The sequence below is a fragment of the Convolutriloba macropyga genome, chromosome 15 (assembly GCF_964194025.1).
Source record: "Convolutriloba macropyga chromosome 15, txConMacr16.3, whole genome shotgun sequence".
Taxonomy (NCBI): domain Eukaryota; kingdom Metazoa; phylum Xenacoelomorpha; order Acoela; family Convolutidae; genus Convolutriloba; species Convolutriloba macropyga.
Genome location: NC_134482.1, coordinates 23,846,264 through 23,864,283, shown reverse-complemented (window position 1 = coordinate 23,864,283; position 18,020 = coordinate 23,846,264). Strand labels below are relative to the sequence as shown.

The window sequence follows — 18,020 nt, the reverse complement described above, 5'->3', positions numbered from 1 at the left end:
TAGTGTATCAATATCTTCGCTTAGAGTTCATCTTCAAATCTGTTTTTTTAAGTTTGAGCCAACGTTACTCTATAGCATTCGTTTTTTAAACGTATAGCATGAATTTGAAAGGAGTCTTTTTAGCAGTTAAAGGTTAAAACAATTTATCTTTTTTGGGTCCATTTTTGATTTTTTTTGACTAATTCTTTTCTCTACCTTGCTTTTTCTGAATAGCCTTCTTTTGACACTCGATTGAGTAGATCTGGACTAAATTGAGCCTTTGTCGTGAATAAATCACACTTAAATGTTTGATGTCCCTTTTTTCACAGTACGAAATCTCAGAACGACTTCAATTTTGCGAGATTTGGTCTCCATTAAACCAAGGTTATTTGAGGGCAGCTTTTCAAAACAAGTCTTTAGAGTTAATCAAGTTGCAACATCGGTGTTTTCAGCTGCTCTCGAACAAAGTTTGAAGCAATTAATGTAAATGTATTCTTTCTTATGCAAAATTTTCGCTCGACAGTTTTCAAAAAAATTCGACTTTTTTCTTGGGTGACTGTTTCACGTTTCACTTTTTGATTTTTGCTTGATCTAAATTTTTTTTTTGACAAACTAAGCATGTGTTGTAAAAATAAAAGCGACTATGAGCTGGGCTATCATATGACCCTGATAGCCGAGTGGCAAGGCTTGAGAGTAGGACGCAGCAGGTCGCAGGTTTGAATCCCTCCCTAAAGAAATGTTCATCTTTGCTTCAGCCGCCCTGAATTAATTTGCCTCGCCTGTAGTTCTAAACCGATTTTTCCGACCTTAGTTGTTTTATTTTAAGTGTATTTTGGTAGTCCTTTTTTCATTGATAAAAGGTATTTAGTGTGCTGTTTTGTACTATTTTACTTTAAGGAATAAGGTTCAAATGAATGAGTGGCAGTACAACTAAACGGAAGCTTTTTTCTCAAAACGCTAATCATGGATTCATTTTTTACCGGAATTTTATCTCGATTATTTTTGTTGCCTTTGTTCTCAGTTGCAGCTCTTTGGTTAGGCGTTTTTACTGCCCACCGTGGATTTTAGCATGGTTTCAATATCTCTCAAATGAAGTTTGTAGCAGTTATATATTAGTCCTGTGGTCTTCTTAATGCGCATTGTCCGCGTTTTTGTCTGACCGTTTAACTTTTTTCCATAAAAACGTGATAACCAGGTAAAATACGGAGGGCATTAAGTGGCTGAGCAGCTCTCCTAGAATGTTACCCCTCACTAGTCTCTAATTATGCGACTCACCAAAACTGGTTTGAGGAGACATAAATTTATGGTGTGAAGGGCAGTTAATCTTATAATATTGACCCCACCTCAGTATCACCACCACCCTCCTCCACCTGGCGATTTGGACTCTCCTCTCGTCCAGCCCTCCCAACCCAACACTCTCTCATCCACCCTCCTCCACCTGGCTATTTGGACCCTCCTCTCGTCAAGCCCTCCCAACCCAACACTCATCCACCCTCCTCCACCTGGCGATTTGGACCCTCCTCTTGTCCTGCCCTCCCAACCCGACACTCTCATCCACCCTCCTCCACCTGGCGATTTGGACCCTCCTCTCGTCCAGCCCTCCCAACCCAACACTCTCTCATCCACCCTCCTCCACCTGGCGATTTGGACCCTACTCTCGTCCAGCCCTCCCAACCCAACACTCTCATCCACCCTCCTCCACCTGGCGATTTGGACCCTCCTCTCGTCCAGCCCTCCCAACCCAACAATCTCTCATCCACCCTCCTCCACCTGGCGATTTGGACCCTCCTCTCTTCCAGCCCTCCCAACCCAACACTCATCCACCCTCCTCCACCTGGCGATTTGGACCCTCCTCTCTTCTAGCCCTCCCAACCCAACACTCTCTCATCCACCCTCCTCCACCTGGCGATTTGGACCCTCCTCTCGTCCATCCCTCCCAACCCAACACTCTCTCATCCACCCTCCTCCACCTGGCGATTTGGACCCTACTCTCGTCCAGCCCTCCCAACCCAACACTCTCTCATCCACCCTCCTCCACCTGGCGATTTGGACCCTACTCTCGTCCAGCCCTCCCAACCCAACACTCTCTCATCCACCCTCCTCCACCTGGCGATTTGGACCCTACTCTCGTCCAGCCCTCCCAACCCAACACTCTCTCATCCACCCTCCTCCACGTGGCGATTTGGACCCTCCTCTTGTCCAGCCCTCCCAACCCAACACTCTCATCCACCCTCCTCCACCTCGCGAGTTGGAACCTACTCTCGTCCAGCCCTCCCAACCCAGTACTTCACCCCCACTCCACCGTTACGCTTGCCTCCTCCCACGCCGCTCGCCTTCCTCCCCCTAATGGCAGCATCCCTAAGCCCCTGCTGGCTATTATCGAAGCTAGCTGCTCCACCGTTATTTGAGAGCAATTTGCACGACGTTAGCAGGTTGTGTTAAGTGTACGTGTGATATTCCAGTTTATTAGAGTACGAGGCTTTGGCTTCTGTTCTAAACTACCAGAGGAGCCGAAGCTTCTACTAACTAACACTTGGACTAACCTTCATACTTTGAAAACCTAAAAATCCATGTTTAGCATTTTAAGTTTTTATAGAAGTCTTATTTTACACGTTTGAATTCTAATCCGACTGAAGGCATTCTAAATTGGAACGTTTTTTTGATGCTCAGAAAAATTAAAATGTCAATTTATAAATATTTTTGGTTCAGTCCCAAATGAATTGTCCATTGTGGTTTGGCCATCAGACGATTACGTTTTGTTAGCCTTGCGCAGCACTGTTTATTTGGCATTTCTACAATCTTTGAAGGCCTTATTGACCTAATTTGACTTTTCTTCAGCAATACTAGTCTCGTACAGGTGTAATCCAGGATTGAAAAAGGTTTTCTTGAGGAGCAGTTAAATCTTAAATTTTGAGGAGCTTAAAGTTTTAATAGCATAGAGCATCTTGTCTAAGCTGATATTCATTGCGAACGTTTAGATGTCCGAGTGATATGCTTTTGTTTAGAATGGAGTCGAAGAGGAGGGTAAAGAGAACAACAATAAGCGAATGCAGCACCAACAACAGCAACCCTTAACTGCAGAGCAGGAAGCTGCAATGAAAAGGTAATCAATCCGTTCTCCAACCTATCACCTAATTGGTCATACTAAGGAATAGTTCACTCTTTCTTTTTACCTCGTTAGATTATGCTTCTCCATAACTGATTTTTACCCCTTTATGGTGCCATGTGATTACTTTTTAAGGTTTACACTAATTTTCTCGAAATCGTGAACGCAACATTCAAAGGCTTTAAAAAGGAACAAGGTTTTTCTGAAGTCCAAATATTTGGGTTAGGTGGGGTTCAAGACTTCGGACGTTAACGTGAAATTCATTCTGTAATCGTTTTCATTTCTGCTATCTAATTTCCATGGTTTCCACCTGTTATTGGGCTATACAACCCTAGTCAGAGAATAGACGCGCTTTAGTTTGTTCGCTGCGGGAAGCTCTTACAATCGCTCTTTTTAAAAGCCGCCCTCATCTCAGCCGGCTATTATAGCGCTCCTATTTTTTTACAAAGCAAAGAATTTGAATTGTATTGGGGCGCTATCTTTTTTTTAAGATCTGTTCACACATTTTCATGATTTTTGAAGTCAAATTGGAGTAGTGATTTTGGTCACGCCGTCGCTCTAATTTTAAAGTAGAGTGAGAAAACGGTGTTTGAAAAAAAATTCGCTTTCTCGCTAGTGGTTTTTTGTTCACATGCGGCAATTTTACTTAGATTTTTACTGTTTTTTCGATTTTTTGGATCGGATTTTTTTCTAAATGGTTTTGCCAAACCATTAATAGTTGGCAAAAAAACTAGGCTAGTTTCACTCTTCTGTCATTCTGCTTAAATTCCTTTTAAACAGCAGCTGCTCAGCAAAGCAATTCAAAATGATGAGAGTCAGTATTAAAAAAATCAAAGTCAGAAATAGAAACGGGATAAACCCATAAAGCCCATTTTTAGATGCCCGGTACTTGAACTTTGTTCTCATAAGTTACTATCTACAATGCTTATTGGTTTTGATACTAGACCCTGTAGCCTCTCATTGAGAGACAGGAATATGTTCAATTACGAAATGACATCAAAATAAATCGCACTTAAAAATGTTTTTATACAAAAATCAGTTTTTGTTGATTTTTTCTTTTCTTTCAATCCCAATAGAGTTATGGGAATTAACGGCGGCTATTTTCCGACAATCTGCCGGGTATGTTTGAAATAGCAGTCGTCAGTCTCTCAACGGCTATTATTTTGGCGCTCTCATTTTTATAATCCATGATTTGGATTGTAGTGGTACTCTGTCTTGTTTACGACTGGTAGAGTATTGGTATTCTTCAGTTTTTTTACGACTCGAAGAGGAGTATTGGGATTTTACAGGTTTTAAGCTAAAGTTTGTTTATGACTTGTACTTCAGACTTTTGTTATCGAAAATTAACTTATGTTTTGGCAACGCTGACTTCTGCTAACGCGAATAATGGACTTAGACAGTAGCTTAGATTAGGTACTGCTGGTTTTAATCACGGTCGAAAGGTCATTTTGAGAAAATTTCTTCCCGTAAGTTTTATATCCCAATTACAGGAATCGACACCTCCTACACCCCCACCCATCTACACCCCCTTCTCGCAGCTACCCCCACCTTGTCCCACCTACCCTCCCCCTACTTGCCTACCGCACTCCTCACCAAGCTAACCCCCTTTTATCTACATACTCCCACCACCAACCCACACCCTAAAACTGAAAAGTGCGTCTGCTTTTTCAAAACACTATAGTTCTATCAGGCTTTTATTTTTTTTCTTGATGCTTCCCATATAGGTAGAACACCGGCTCTTTCTTGGATATTTCTGGTTTGGGATACTGCACGACTCTGAGTTGTTTCCGGTTTTCAATTAGCCATGTTTTTTAGATGAAGCATTTTTTTTCCTAACTTGAATTTTATTTTGATTTCTTTCTACTGGAACATTTACATCTGTTTTTGAATGTTGACTTCTGTTTCAACAGTGGCAATTGTTCGAATTTTTGTCATTTTCTTGTTTATCGATCTTAAAGGGCCAATGAATTTTGTTGGGACTTGCAGATGGTTTTGTGGACAGATTTGAGGGAAGACACAATTTTGAACATAATACTTTCGCAAAATTTTAAATAAATTTTTTAGATTAAATTTTTGTTATTTTGTTTGATTTTGGTTTCTGCAATTTGGGACTGTTTGTCTTTGTGGCGAGCTTTGTTTTTTTTTGGCGTTTTGCGCAAATCATGATTTTCAGGTTTTACTAGCTACTTACCTCAGTTACTGTTTCAGCCAAATCAAAAGAAACGGGATGAACCGATAAAGCCCTCTCTTTAAGTCCTAGTGCGTTAGGTCATCAAGGTCCATTGGAGCAATAGGTAGCTGATATTTGGGTTAAGCTTTCAGTTTGAAGCCGAGTTGAGTACAGTTTTTGAATATAACAAACTTAATACCGAATTAGAATGCTTTTTGAGACTTTGGTATTTGTGGCATTTTTTTCTCTTCTTTTCCCCTTTAATTCCGATGTGTGTCGAGCGCTTCAACGGCGGCCATCATTGGCAATTTGCCGTCTATGTTTGTGTTTTGTAATGCCTGATTTACTCTGATGTTCAGTACAAAATGTACAGACAAAATTGAAATCATCATTTCTTGACATCAATTTAATTCTTTTGATTAATTGCTCTCGTAGAGAAGCAATTATTGTAAACGTGTGTGTCGTTCTTTATGCAAAATTTTCGCTTGACTGTTTTGACTTTTCGGGTGACTTTTACTCCCTTGACGTTTTGCGTGATCTAAATTTCTCTCAATCACAATTTCAAGCAGTTGATCTCAATTGGCGGCAACTTAGTGCTAAAATTCAAATGAAAAGTGCGACGAAACTGGTGCCATTTTTCACTTTAAATCTTAATTGTGGTATATGTTAACCTCTAATGTAGTTATTTGAAGCCCACTGTTGAACTTCTTAGTCCCATTTAGGCTCCCCTACCCCCCCCCCCCCCCCATTGAAGCAAGCTGCAATTGATTAGAGCTCCCACTAGTCGTTCGAGAGCATTTTTTCCGACGTTTAGTCGGTTGTTTTATTTTGAAAATGTAAGCAAAAGGTTACCATCACTCGCTGCTAAAACTCTAGAAGTTTAGGTTGGCTAACATTTGAGCACATTTTTTACGACCGGATGTGGTTATGGTAATCTATTGTCTACCCGGCCGAGTGGATGTGAATCAAACTGAAAGTCAATGGCAAACGCTTTACTTTTTGTAAGAGGAATATGTTTGAGGACTGGAGAGAGTGGAGGGTGACCGTTCTGTTTAAATTGGTTGTTCAAAGCTAGAGAGATAAGTCGGTATGATCGGTATGAAAAAGTTTTCGAAGTTCTTTAAGTTTTAATTTTTTGAAGTTTTTATTGCTGTAACTTCTTCGGTTGGTGGTGGTGGTTAAATGATTGCGGTTTGCTTGTTGCCTAACCAATAATCAATTATTGTGTTATATTTGCCTGGAATTTCCGGTTTGTGGTTTGTCATATGCTATCGAGGTTTTAGAGCTGGACCTATCCCAATAGGGTTTTACACCTAAAGCAAACGGTGAGCAAACTCGAAACGAAACGAAGAGTGTAATAAAATTATTCCGGTAAGGCATTTTATGAACTGCGTATAAGCAATGTTGAGCAGTTTCGCGAAGGAAGTAATACCTGTCTAGAGGTCAATAGCAGAGGTTACAGTAACTTAGCTCCAATACAGTGATTTTTTAAACGTAAGACATTTTAAACATATTGAATATAGATAGCGCCAAAGTTAGGTGCTATCTTACCACATTCGTGATCTCTGATGCAAAACTTACTCTGATATTAAGTAGAGATTTTACGTGCAACTGGAGTTATGGTGATCTGTTATCCTCTTTACCGGGCCTAGTGGTTGTGAAACAAAAATTCAATGCAAATGCTTAATTATTTGTAAGTTGTTGAAGTTGTAGGAATGGAGAGATCAGAGGAGAGTGTTTGTTCTGTTTAGCGGTTGATTAAGGCAAGGTTCTGTGGTCTTTCTGCTTGATCGATGTTTGTTTTCCCTGCCAATTTTGACGCTTCCTTCTCAGCGACGAGATAAACATGTAAATCCCGGAGGGCATTAAGTTTGTGAGCAGCGGCGCTCTTAGAGCTTTACCGGTCTTCAGGTGTATAATTCAACAAAGCTGGTGTGAGTACATAAATTAATTGTATAGAGGACTGTTTTTCCTCAGTTTGGAAACAGCCCCTCGCGCATCCAACCGCTCAAATTTGAGCCCGCGCTTCAGATGCTATAAGGCCAAAGCTTTTACTGATATAGTAGCACTGATGACAACGCTCAATTTAATTTCAATGCAAATGCTTTTGATGGTCTAAATTCAGCAGAATTTTATTCGGCGTGAAATTTTTAATCCATCAGCCAAGTTCTGCCCAAAAGAAGCCAAGGAAACCTACAAATATTACGAGGCAATTAAAAATGTAAAATATGAAGAAATTGAAAACCTAGTTTTGTTCTACTCGTGTTTTTTTGCATGTAGGCGCAGGGACGTTTGCAACACGCACTATAAAGCAACTAGGAACAAGAATCTCTGAAAAAAAGACGAGAGAATCTCAGACGACTCATACTCTCTACACATACGCAATAACACACATTTGAATGAAGATAAATTTTGCACTCCTACGGAATTGCTAGACACCTAATTGGCAGAGTATTAGTTCAACGCTTTTGTGCGGCTCCTAGAATCTAGCATATTTCTGTAAGCTTAAAATACAGTGCGTTTTTGCGCTGATTTTAAATACGCGGCTGTGGCTTTTTATAATGAGGGCTCACTGTTCCGTCCATTGGGTGGATCATACCCCTTGGTTGTTTTTCTAGGAGCAACAACAACCCAAAATATTAACGTATCTCATTTTTTCAATCAGACCATCATTTGTTGTTTTGCATTCAGTTTGAATTGTTGATATGCGTAAAGCAAAATCAAGATTGGGAGCTGGAAATTTTTGTTCACTAAACCAAGCTAAATCAAAACAGTCTAATTTGCAGGAGAGTAGAAAAAAGTTAAACAGTTTGTTCCATGGGGCTGTAATGTTGCACACTATCTGTTTCAGACTTGCAGAATTGGAGGCAATGTTCAGTAAGAAGTTTATAAAGGGCGGAGATCAGACTGCACTTTCTGTATCCTCAAGCATCGATGGTCTTCAAGGTATTTCGAGAAATGCAAGTGGAAGTGAACAACAATCTGAAGGTCTGCAGGAGAAACGATTGAAGCGGAAGAAACAACAAGAGGAAAAGAGGCGAAAGGTAACCAAATAGTTCACTTCGGTGCTTTGATTTTAGCTGATGATGGTCGAGTTTTTGTGCGCTGCATACAAGAAGTGATTAATTGTTTTGAACAAGTAATTTAAAATCAGTAACACTTGGTTGAAACGATAACAAAAAATGAGATGAGATCTATTCTGTTTCCTCCCCCCTCTTCCAGCTTTTTTGGTGTATTATATCTTCTACGCTCCCCTGGCTCACGTGCTAATTTTTTTACAGTAACGTGCTGTATAACAAATTATTTGTAACTGGGGCATAAAAACACGGGGGGGGGGGGGGGGGCAGGAACAGGAACAGAAACAGAATAGATCCGAAAAAGATGTCGTCAAATGCTGTTGAACATAGTACTTACAAGCGCACGTGCTATATTAACACTATTATTTGCTATGCAGTGGGGGATGGGTAAGGGGGTTTGGGCGAATCCGAAAAAATCCTCAATTTACATTACCTATTTTGCTGTTACTGATCTTTAATTTAATGTGTGTGTGGATTAGGCGCTGCGTGAGGCTGCAGATAGTGAGAATATGGACACAGTGGTGCAAGTGTATGACAATGTTATGAGTGAGATTCAAGACAGACAATTGAAAGAAGAGAGACTCAAACGAAAGGTAATTCTCATATTCATGCATACTAATAGGATTTTTAACAGTAATTGAAGGCAAAGGATTCAAGGCATAAGAAGGAATTAATGTGTAAATTCTGTCTAATCTATTTGTTATTTGTATCAACTATTGAAAAAGACAAGGCACAGATTACGCTTCTTGAGACGAGAAAACTTTGAACAAATTTCTTCCATTCAGTGAAATTTTGACAGAACCATGTTGAGACTGATCACGACAACTAATTCGAATTGTTTTAAAGTGAGAATAAATTGACCGTTTCCTGCAATTTTGGAAGGTTAAATTTACATATCGCAACCCGTGTTTCAGCTGCAAGCGGCTGAGGTTGAGATCCGTGACTTGACGAGTGAGTTTGAGGACGAGAGACGAGACTACTTAGAGACAATCAGAAGTCAGACTAAACAGATGCAGTTGGTCGAGGCTATTTTGGAGAAGGTGCAGCCTCTGATCCAGAGAGACTGTAACTATTTCAACATGCGCAAAGTGAAAGAGGATTCCAAGTATGATATTGATGGTCAGTGCTGGCGACTACCAGATGTGCAGTTGATCAAGACAAACCTGCCAAGCTTAGGTATTGTTAAGAAGTCAGTTTAATGTCAACGGTTACTAAAGCAGATTTCTGTCCGCCTCCTTTCATTCTTTGTGTCCAGAGTTATTGGGCATTATTAAAACGATGTGATTATTTTAAAAATTATTTTGTACTTAATTGGAGTGAGCCCTTTGAATCCAGATAATTATGTGCACTTTTTATTCTTGTTGTTTAGGGCAAGATGGTGCGAATGGCTCGAAAAGTTCCCCGACAAATAGTGGACCTTTTAACACCAAGATGCAGAGAGGCAATACAATGACACAGTCAACATTGATCAGAGCTGATCACCAATTGGAACAATCATCACACGGAATGAAGGTTGCTCCATTGTTTCAAGTTTGTGTTAAATACTAGAAAAGTTGGGTCAATTTCTTGTTGTGTATGTGCTATTAGCTATTCCTGTTATTCCCTTCTAATAGTCCCTACTAAAGGGTGAAGTGAGTTTAGCTGTGTGTTGTTTAGTTGCTTGATGAGAGTGGAGCTCAGGATGACCTGTTCCAGAACTACATGAAACCAAAGAGAGCACAGAAGATACTCGAACAAGGAGCAGGTAATACTCAAATAATTTATATCTCTATCTAGAAATACATCGATAACTGCTGTCCTAAATTTGATGAAGGCCCACACGATGCATACCACTTCATCAATAGCAAAAAGGGTCCAATGGGCTTTGAGATCACAAACTTGTTTGAAAGACCAGTAGAAATAGCTGGACATGATACAATCAGTCCAACATAACTCCACTGCTTCGAAATCCGATCTCTGTCCTCTAACCCGGGACCACATGACAAACACCAAGCCGTTGACGCAGAAAGGTTGTGCAGAGCCACTGTCTCTCGTTGAAGGCAATCACCTACTAGTATCATTAAAGCAACTTTTATGAAAAATGGCACTAAGTGACCTGTTCAGAACGGCAAACTGAAGTCTCTCCAAGATTACCCAGAAACAGTGTTACACAGCTACATCAACAACAACTACAAAAGCTCTCAAAACTTTCAATTTCGGTTGAAATTTCATTATTGTCGGCAGCTAAAGAAGGATATGCTATTAAAGCTAGGATAAATTTAAAAGTTAGATCACCCGGAATAAGCTATTATCTGCGAAATCTGGGAATCTAGGAAATCTGCCAATTACGTTTTTAGTAAGTCATCTTAAGAAGCTCAGTTAAAGTTTTCTATTCCCTGCGTAAAAAGTGTTCAAATGTGGCTGTAGTTTTGTTGATTAATAGCCGCCGCAGCTTCTCAGCCGGCTATTATAGCGCGCCTATTTTTTTTTACAATTCAAAGAATTTGAATTGTATTGGGGCGCTGTCTTTTTTTAAGATCTGTTCACATTTTCACGATTTTTGAAGTCAAATTGGAGTAGTGATTTTGGTCCCACCAAAACAGGAAATGGAGTGAAAAAGCGAGTGGTTTTGCGGCGTGAAATTTTTCGCTCTAATTTTTAAGTAGAGAGAAAACGGTGTTTGAACAAAAGTTCTCTTCGGTTTTTAGTGTTTATTAATAGCCGCGTCAGCAATTTCAGGCGGCTATTATAGCGCTCCTAAATTTTTACAATTCAAAGAATTTCAATTGTATTGGGGCGCTGTGTGTTTTTTTTAAGATGTGTTCACACATTTTTCAATGACTTTGATCCCCTCAAAACGGGATAAACTGGTAAAGACCAGCGGGCATTAAGTTTCATTAGAGGCCCAAAGTGGACGATAGTAGTCCTTCAAGTGCTTAGAGTGTTGCAATTGCTGGGATGGCCTCAATTGAAGGTTAAAAGGTCATTTTTAGAGTGTTTGGGCTCAAAATGGTGCAATTTTTCATGTTTTTGTGATTTTTTTGCTAGATTAGTCTTAGGTTGAAGTTTTGAAAATTTGATGAAGGCCTTTTGCGAGAAAAAGGTACTTGTTATGACCAGTTTATGAGCTATATGTTTTGGTACTACAAACACAAACACACAAAATGATACTAGTTTTTGCATGTTTTTTCAAGTTTTTTGAAAATTTTTGTCATTTTTTGCGTTTTTCCAGCTTCAGGGGCCAGGAAATCTCCTTTAAGGTTTGATAATAGGGCACTGTATAGTTTCTAGTAACAATGGAGGGGTTTTCAACATTTTAATGCATGATATTTTAGCATTTTTTTTGATAAAATCTGCAATTTTTTTGAGGTTTCTTTGAAGTTTTTGTCAATTTTTGATATTTCTCCATTCTAAAGTGCCAGGAAACCTACTCCACGGTCTGAAAACAGTTACTGCATAGTTGTTAGTTTTAATGGATTTGTTTTTTTCACAATTTAACCTTTCGAATTTTGAAACTTTTTTGATAAAACTTGCAAGTTCTTTAAATTTTTTTCAAGACATTTGTCTTTTATTCAGTTTTTCTTGCCTGAGTAGCCAGATAACCTCATACAGGGTTTGATAGTATCTTATTAAATATTTGCTAGGGGGTAATTGGATGGTTTCCCACATTTTAATAGAACGAATTTCTGTTTTTTGAAATGAACTTTTTTATAAAAATTATTGCCTATCGATCTTTGAACCAATTTTTTTAAGACTTGGAATTGGTTTACTGGATAGCCTCTAGAGACACTAGAATCATTTTTTAAGAAATGATTCTTAAGATATTAGTGTCACGATTTTCAGCAAGATTTCATTAAAATTTCAATTGATATCATTTTTTTTTTAATTTCTGAAAATTTTCGAGTTAATCGATCTTCAAGGGTCAATGAATGTTTTCAGGGCTTGCTGATAGAATACTGCACCAATTTCAGAAACAAAATTTGGTTTTGAACATGTTCTGAAATAGGTATTTTTAAAGGGATCAGTTTTTGCCTTAGGGGTAAAAGATTCAAAGTTTTATCAATGATTACATATTTGCTTAGTTTATTTGTTTGTTTCTCAATTTTTTGAGATTATTTTTTTGTGTGTTTTGGCTGGCATCGTTGAATTGATCTGCTGTTCAGGTAGAGTAAATCTAAGTTTTTCATTCAATTCTTTGAATTGTATTTCAGGACTTGTCCTGCTATGTTATTTACTTCGTCTAACAGATTTTTGTTTCGTCTTACCCTGACTTTCATGACTTTGATGACTTTTCATGACTTTGAGCTTTCAAAACGGGATAAACAGGTAATGCTCAGCGGGCATCAAGTTTCATTAGAGGCCCTTAGCCGCGTTTGGTAGTCCTTCAAGTACTTAGAGTGGTTAAGTTACTGGGAACTTACCGCACTTGAAAAAATGACTTGTGAAATCACTTAATGAACTTTAAATTTTATGACATTTTACTAGATAAATATCAATAGTGTGCATCTACGTATTGCCAAGCGTATTTTCACTAATTCTTGAGTTTTAGAGTCTTGAGTTTATGGTTTCGGATATTGTTTTTGAAAAAGCTCCCTTCGGGCTTTTTCCTTATAGAGCGTATGTGTCTCATAAAAATGACAGACCGGATCTAACCCAAAAGTTTAGTGGTCTATTAAAGGACTGGTTGTCAATCTGTCTATCTTTTTTTAGTTGCTTCAAATCCATAGAAGGCCTGAAGCGTCTATTGCGGCTATTTTCTGGCAATCTGCCGGCTATTTTTCAATTCTTTGGAGCGGATTTTTATATGGTTTTCCCAATCCATTCATAGTTCATTCTAGGCCTAATTTTTTTTGTTAGAATCACATTTTCATTTCCCGCTAGTGGGTTTTTTGTTCTCGCTAGCGGAATTTTGACATTGATTTTCCGTTTTTTATCTGTTTTTCTTAGAAATGGTTTTCCCAAATCGCTGATAGTCTGTTCTAGGTCTACAGTGTGTTTTACGCCGGGCAGTTAACAAATTATATGTTATAAAGCACATTACTATGTAAGAAAACAGCACGTGCGCATGGGGGGCGTAAAAAGTTTAGCGCACTAAGCTGGGGGGGGGGAACAGAATAGATCCGAAAATTCTTTGAATTGTGCGTCAGGACTTGTCCTGCTGTTTTTTATTTCGTCGAATGAAAATTATTTGCTTTACCTTAGTTCACAGCTTGTTGAAAATTTTTGCTTGAAATCTTTTTGACTTCTCTAGGCTAGTTTCACTGTTCTGTCATTCTGCTCAAAGTGCGTTTAGACAGCAGTTGCTCAGCAAAGCAATTCAAAATGAACAGAGTCAGTATTAAAAAACGAAATCAGAAATAGAAACGGGATAAACCCTTAAAGCCCGATTTTAGATGCCCGTTACTCGAACTTAGTTCTTAGTTACCATCTCTAATGCTTATTGGTATTGGTACTAGCCCCTCTGTCGTCTCACTACGAAACAGGAGTATGTTCAGCTCCAAAATGACATCAAAATAGGTCGCACTTTAACATTTGTTTGTACGAAAATCATTTGTTCACTATTTTTTTTCTCTTCTTTCAATCCCAATCTTGGTCAATCCCAATCAACGGCGGCTGTTTTCCGGCAATCTGCCGGGTATGTTTTGTATTAACTTAAGATTTCGTTCAATTTGTTGGAAATTACTGGCCCAGTGGTAGATAGAATTTATTGACTGAAAATTAAATTACAGCTACGAGAAATCTCCATGACGGTACTAACAGCAACAGCAACCTCCAATATCACAACGGAGGAAATGGGCAAACAAGGTTCTCAGGTCACCACTTTTCCCAACAGCAACAACAGCCTTCGCAAGGCAGTGGTGCTGAGCACCCTTTCAACCCTGGAACACTTCGCAACCCTCACCAGCTCTTGGATCAGTCATTTTCGTCACCGACGTCTGGAACAGCTGCTACTGGCGTAGGTGTTGGTTCTCAAAATGTGGCGTCGCCGAATAGTCAGTTCGAGATACCGAACCCAAAAAATGTGCGGCTTGAGAAATTGGACTTAAATGCCGAAAGGCCATTCTCGAAGACAAAGAAAAAGAAGAAAGAAAAGACATTCTTTTCGTAGTCCATTTTCAGAATGTGTTCACGTGAAAGGCGAAGAGTGGTGTAGTCTAAACCTCGCAATGCATTACAAAATATTAATTCTACCGGTGCAGTAATTATTTCATATTAAATATGTAAAAATTTAAGGTATTAATGAATTTCGTCTCAACATTTTTACCACCAATATTTAATTGCTCTCAAAGTTTTGTTCCAAACCCGAAGGAAATGGGGGTAAGGAACATTATGCCAGTCCTATTTTTTTGTTAAGCCAATTTTGGCTGTTCGGTATTTTTTTGTCGAGAGATATTGAATCGGTAGTTGAAGAGACATTTTCAATTTTTTAATTTGTTTAAAAAACTCTCTGCTTTCTTCCCCTTCAGCGTAATTAGATCTCTTGATTTTTTCCAATTTCAATTAACGGAATTTTTTCTGCAGGTCGCAGAATATACGTTTTGGCGTATCAAAAATTTTCATTGTTTGGTTTTGTAATACCTCTAGGACTTGATTAAAAGATGAACAGCTTTGGCAATCATTTCAATAAAATAAAAAGGTGAAAGCAGTTCATGTTTTTATTGAGTGGTAATTTTACCACTAAATAATTAGAGTGGTAATTTTTATCGCGCTGGAGTGCTAAGGGGCGCAAAAAAGCGAGTCGGTTTGATGTGTGAACTTTTGGATTACCATTAAAGTGGAGTGGTAATGGTGTTTGAACAAATTTTTTCGATTTTTTAGTACTGGTTTCAAACGATCATACATGTGTTATAATTATGCATAGTTGTTTTTGTTGAATTCAGCAAGAGTCAGTTAGTGGTTTATATGACCTAGACACTGGTTCAAAAAATATGATTTGTTTTAGTTCGGTCCGGATTTGTACTTCATTTTGTTGTCCTGTTCCTTAGTTTCATTTATGACTGGTCAGATTGGCGCTAGCATGAGGCGTAATAGAAGTTATCCAATAGTTTCAATTGATGACCAAAGGTTTTAAGTACTTCGTCAACTTGATTTCAAAAAAATATATGTTGTCAGATAGCGTTCCTCACTAAAAGCGAAAACTAAATGAGCAAGAAAAGTTTTTGTTCTTGCGCTGAGTTGGTTGAGTGACCTTTTGACTGTCGGCAATCATCGTCAATTTGTAGGCTTCAGATTCTAGCTGTAGTTTTTGTTTCCCGGGGTACCAAATTTAAATTACCTAGATATATATGAAATTTTGTTCTTATTGATTGCTTTGAAAACTCGATGTTTTCAAGAGAATAGCTTTTAATTTTTTACTGATTAAAAACTAATTTTTAATTTTGATGGTTTTTTGCTCATTGTGCATATAGGATTATGACTTCTGCTGGCTGTCTTAGTTGAATGTTTTGGAAACATGTTGATTGGCAGGTCATTAATTAATTGGATTCTGTTTAGATATACTACCATCGGGACTTGCCCTGCTATTTTTTTTACTTTTAATTCGTCTAACTTTTAGACCAGGTTTTTTATTTCATGTAATAGTGTCGACTTTTACGTTTGACTTTACTCAATCACTGTTTCAACTAAATGGATTATAAATTTATCCACTCATTGACTTACGCAATGTTGCAAATGTGGTCAAAGTCAAATGAGCAAAGTCAAAAGAAACAGGATAAGGCGATTAAGCCCGGTCGGGTCTTTCCGATTATAGCCCACGAAATTGTAGCCCAGCCGCCATTATGGTATTACTCTGATGGGGGGCCTAAAGATTATCTGAGTACTAATGTGGTGGTGATATAATGAGAGACTCGCCCGGTCATTGTCATAGTGCCTTGCGTTATCAAAGTTCTTTAGAGCGAATGCTACATGTCATAAGTATTGAGCCCAATAGCTTTCAGTTTAGAAGAGCAATTAAGTAAAATCTAAAAATCTGAACGGACTTAACACCAAATTATTATACTTTTTGATACTTGGAAATCAATTATGTCAATATTCAACTTTTTTCCTTTTCTGTTTCAATCCCGATGTTCGTCAAGCGGGTCAACGGCTGCTACTTTAGGACTATTTGACGGCTATGTTGTTCAAGTTTTTTGTTTGGTTTCCATTGAAAGTGTTGATAAACCAAAATTGAGGCAGGAAGTACAAGCGAGGTTTAGGCGGCTATCAGTAGTTGCTCAATAAAAGAAATTTTGGCAACTATTTTTTGGGATGAAAAATTATATTGTTAGCAGTGCCTTTGTTGCTTTGAGTTTTGCAAATGATATCTGATGAAAATTTTCTGCCTTATTGCGGTATTATGGCAGTATTGTGATGCGATCTCTGTGCCCTCTTTTTCACCTTTTTTTCTGTTACTACCGAAAAACTTTACAAACAATGTGTATTTTTGAGAGCTTGAAATGCAATGTACTTTTGTAGAAAAATTTTTTAACTGATCAGTTAATGTTTAGTTCCGATCAATGCCGAGTTAGTTTTTATATTGTTTAGCACGAATTGTTGGGCATTTTAATTTTAAACTAATGTTCTATTCCTGACGTACAAGGGAAAAAACGGTGATGTTAAACAACAGAATCCTTTGAAAAAAAGTCTTTGAAAACGAGTGGTTGTTTCCGGCTGAATTAACGTGGCATCTTAGGGCCACAGTTAACATACGCAACCAGTGTACAAATTAAGAACCGCAGTTTTCAAATTGCAAAAAAATCTGATGTTATTGTTTTCGCAGATAGTTAGATCTGAAGAATGTCTGAAAAGACTGTTGCTTGTTGTAACCCACATAATTTTTGTGACTTCTCTGTGACCTTCCAAGCTACGTTCTGTTCTCATTCGGTTGACGTTGCTTTTATTTGCTTAACAGTTTTCCTGTGATGATGGATATAAGCAACTTCGGAATTTTCAAAACCATAAATCTTGAAATTTTGCGATTTTTTCTGACTAATTGTCTTTGCCCGGTCGAAAACATTTGTAGTGGTTGACCGGGTAAATAAAGAGAGGTTTCAGCAAGTGATAGATTTCAAACTTAAAATTTTAAGCTGCTTTTTCCTTGGCTAATTTTGATGGAATTGTTGGAGTTGCACCCGATTTATTATACATACGACAATATATTTTTGATCTCTATCTAGACCCATTGACCTGGCATGAAAAATTCTAGCCCACTTCGCCGTGCGAACAATAATTTTTAGATTTCACTCTGCTATTCATTTTGAACCATCTGTACCACGCCACTCGTTTTATTAATAGCTTCGAAAGCGATAGCTGGAACTCGACAGATGCCTGTCCCGTAACTTGGCTTGGAATTATTATTCGTCTCCCAATAAGACATCATAACTATCAGGTAAGTTAAAAAGTTGCACTTTCTTTATGTTATTAATAGACATGAAGAGATGGCGAGGCTATTGCTGATCTCAGAGGTTTTTGCAACATGAAGAGTATTGGATTTTTCAGTTATTTTTTAACCTGAAGTACTATTGTTCAGTTAATAGAATTGACGAATAAAAAATTTATTGATGCGCAAGAAAAGTTTTTGTCCCTTGGCGCTGAGTTCGGTAAATGATCTTTTTTGTTACAGTGATAAATTTTGACATTGAAATGCTCGCAAAGGAAAATTGTCGCAATCATATTTTCCTGCGGTCTTAATGCAATTTTTCGCTGGGCCGATTTTTCGTTGACCGCTTGT

At 38.2% G+C, this 18,020-nt stretch overlaps 1 protein-coding gene across 1 annotated transcript in view; it reads left to right on the top strand.

Annotated features, from left to right (window-relative positions):
* LOC142353950 (kinesin-like protein KIF17) overlaps positions 1-14,665 on the top strand; it is a 115,238-nt gene extending 100,573 nt beyond the window's left edge. Inside the window, exons 13-19 of the mRNA XM_075406183.1 lie at positions 2,985-3,082; positions 8,107-8,299; positions 8,812-8,925; positions 9,247-9,508; positions 9,702-9,844; positions 9,989-10,076; positions 14,041-14,665. Coding sequence (XP_075262298.1) covers positions 2,985-3,082; positions 8,107-8,299; positions 8,812-8,925; positions 9,247-9,508; positions 9,702-9,844; positions 9,989-10,076; positions 14,041-14,420 — 1,278 coding nt within the window. The 3' untranslated portion in view covers positions 14,421-14,665. The remainder of the gene's footprint in view (positions 1-2,984; positions 3,083-8,106; positions 8,300-8,811; positions 8,926-9,246; positions 9,509-9,701; positions 9,845-9,988; positions 10,077-14,040) is intronic.
* Positions 14,666-18,020: the final 3,355 nt, after the last annotated feature.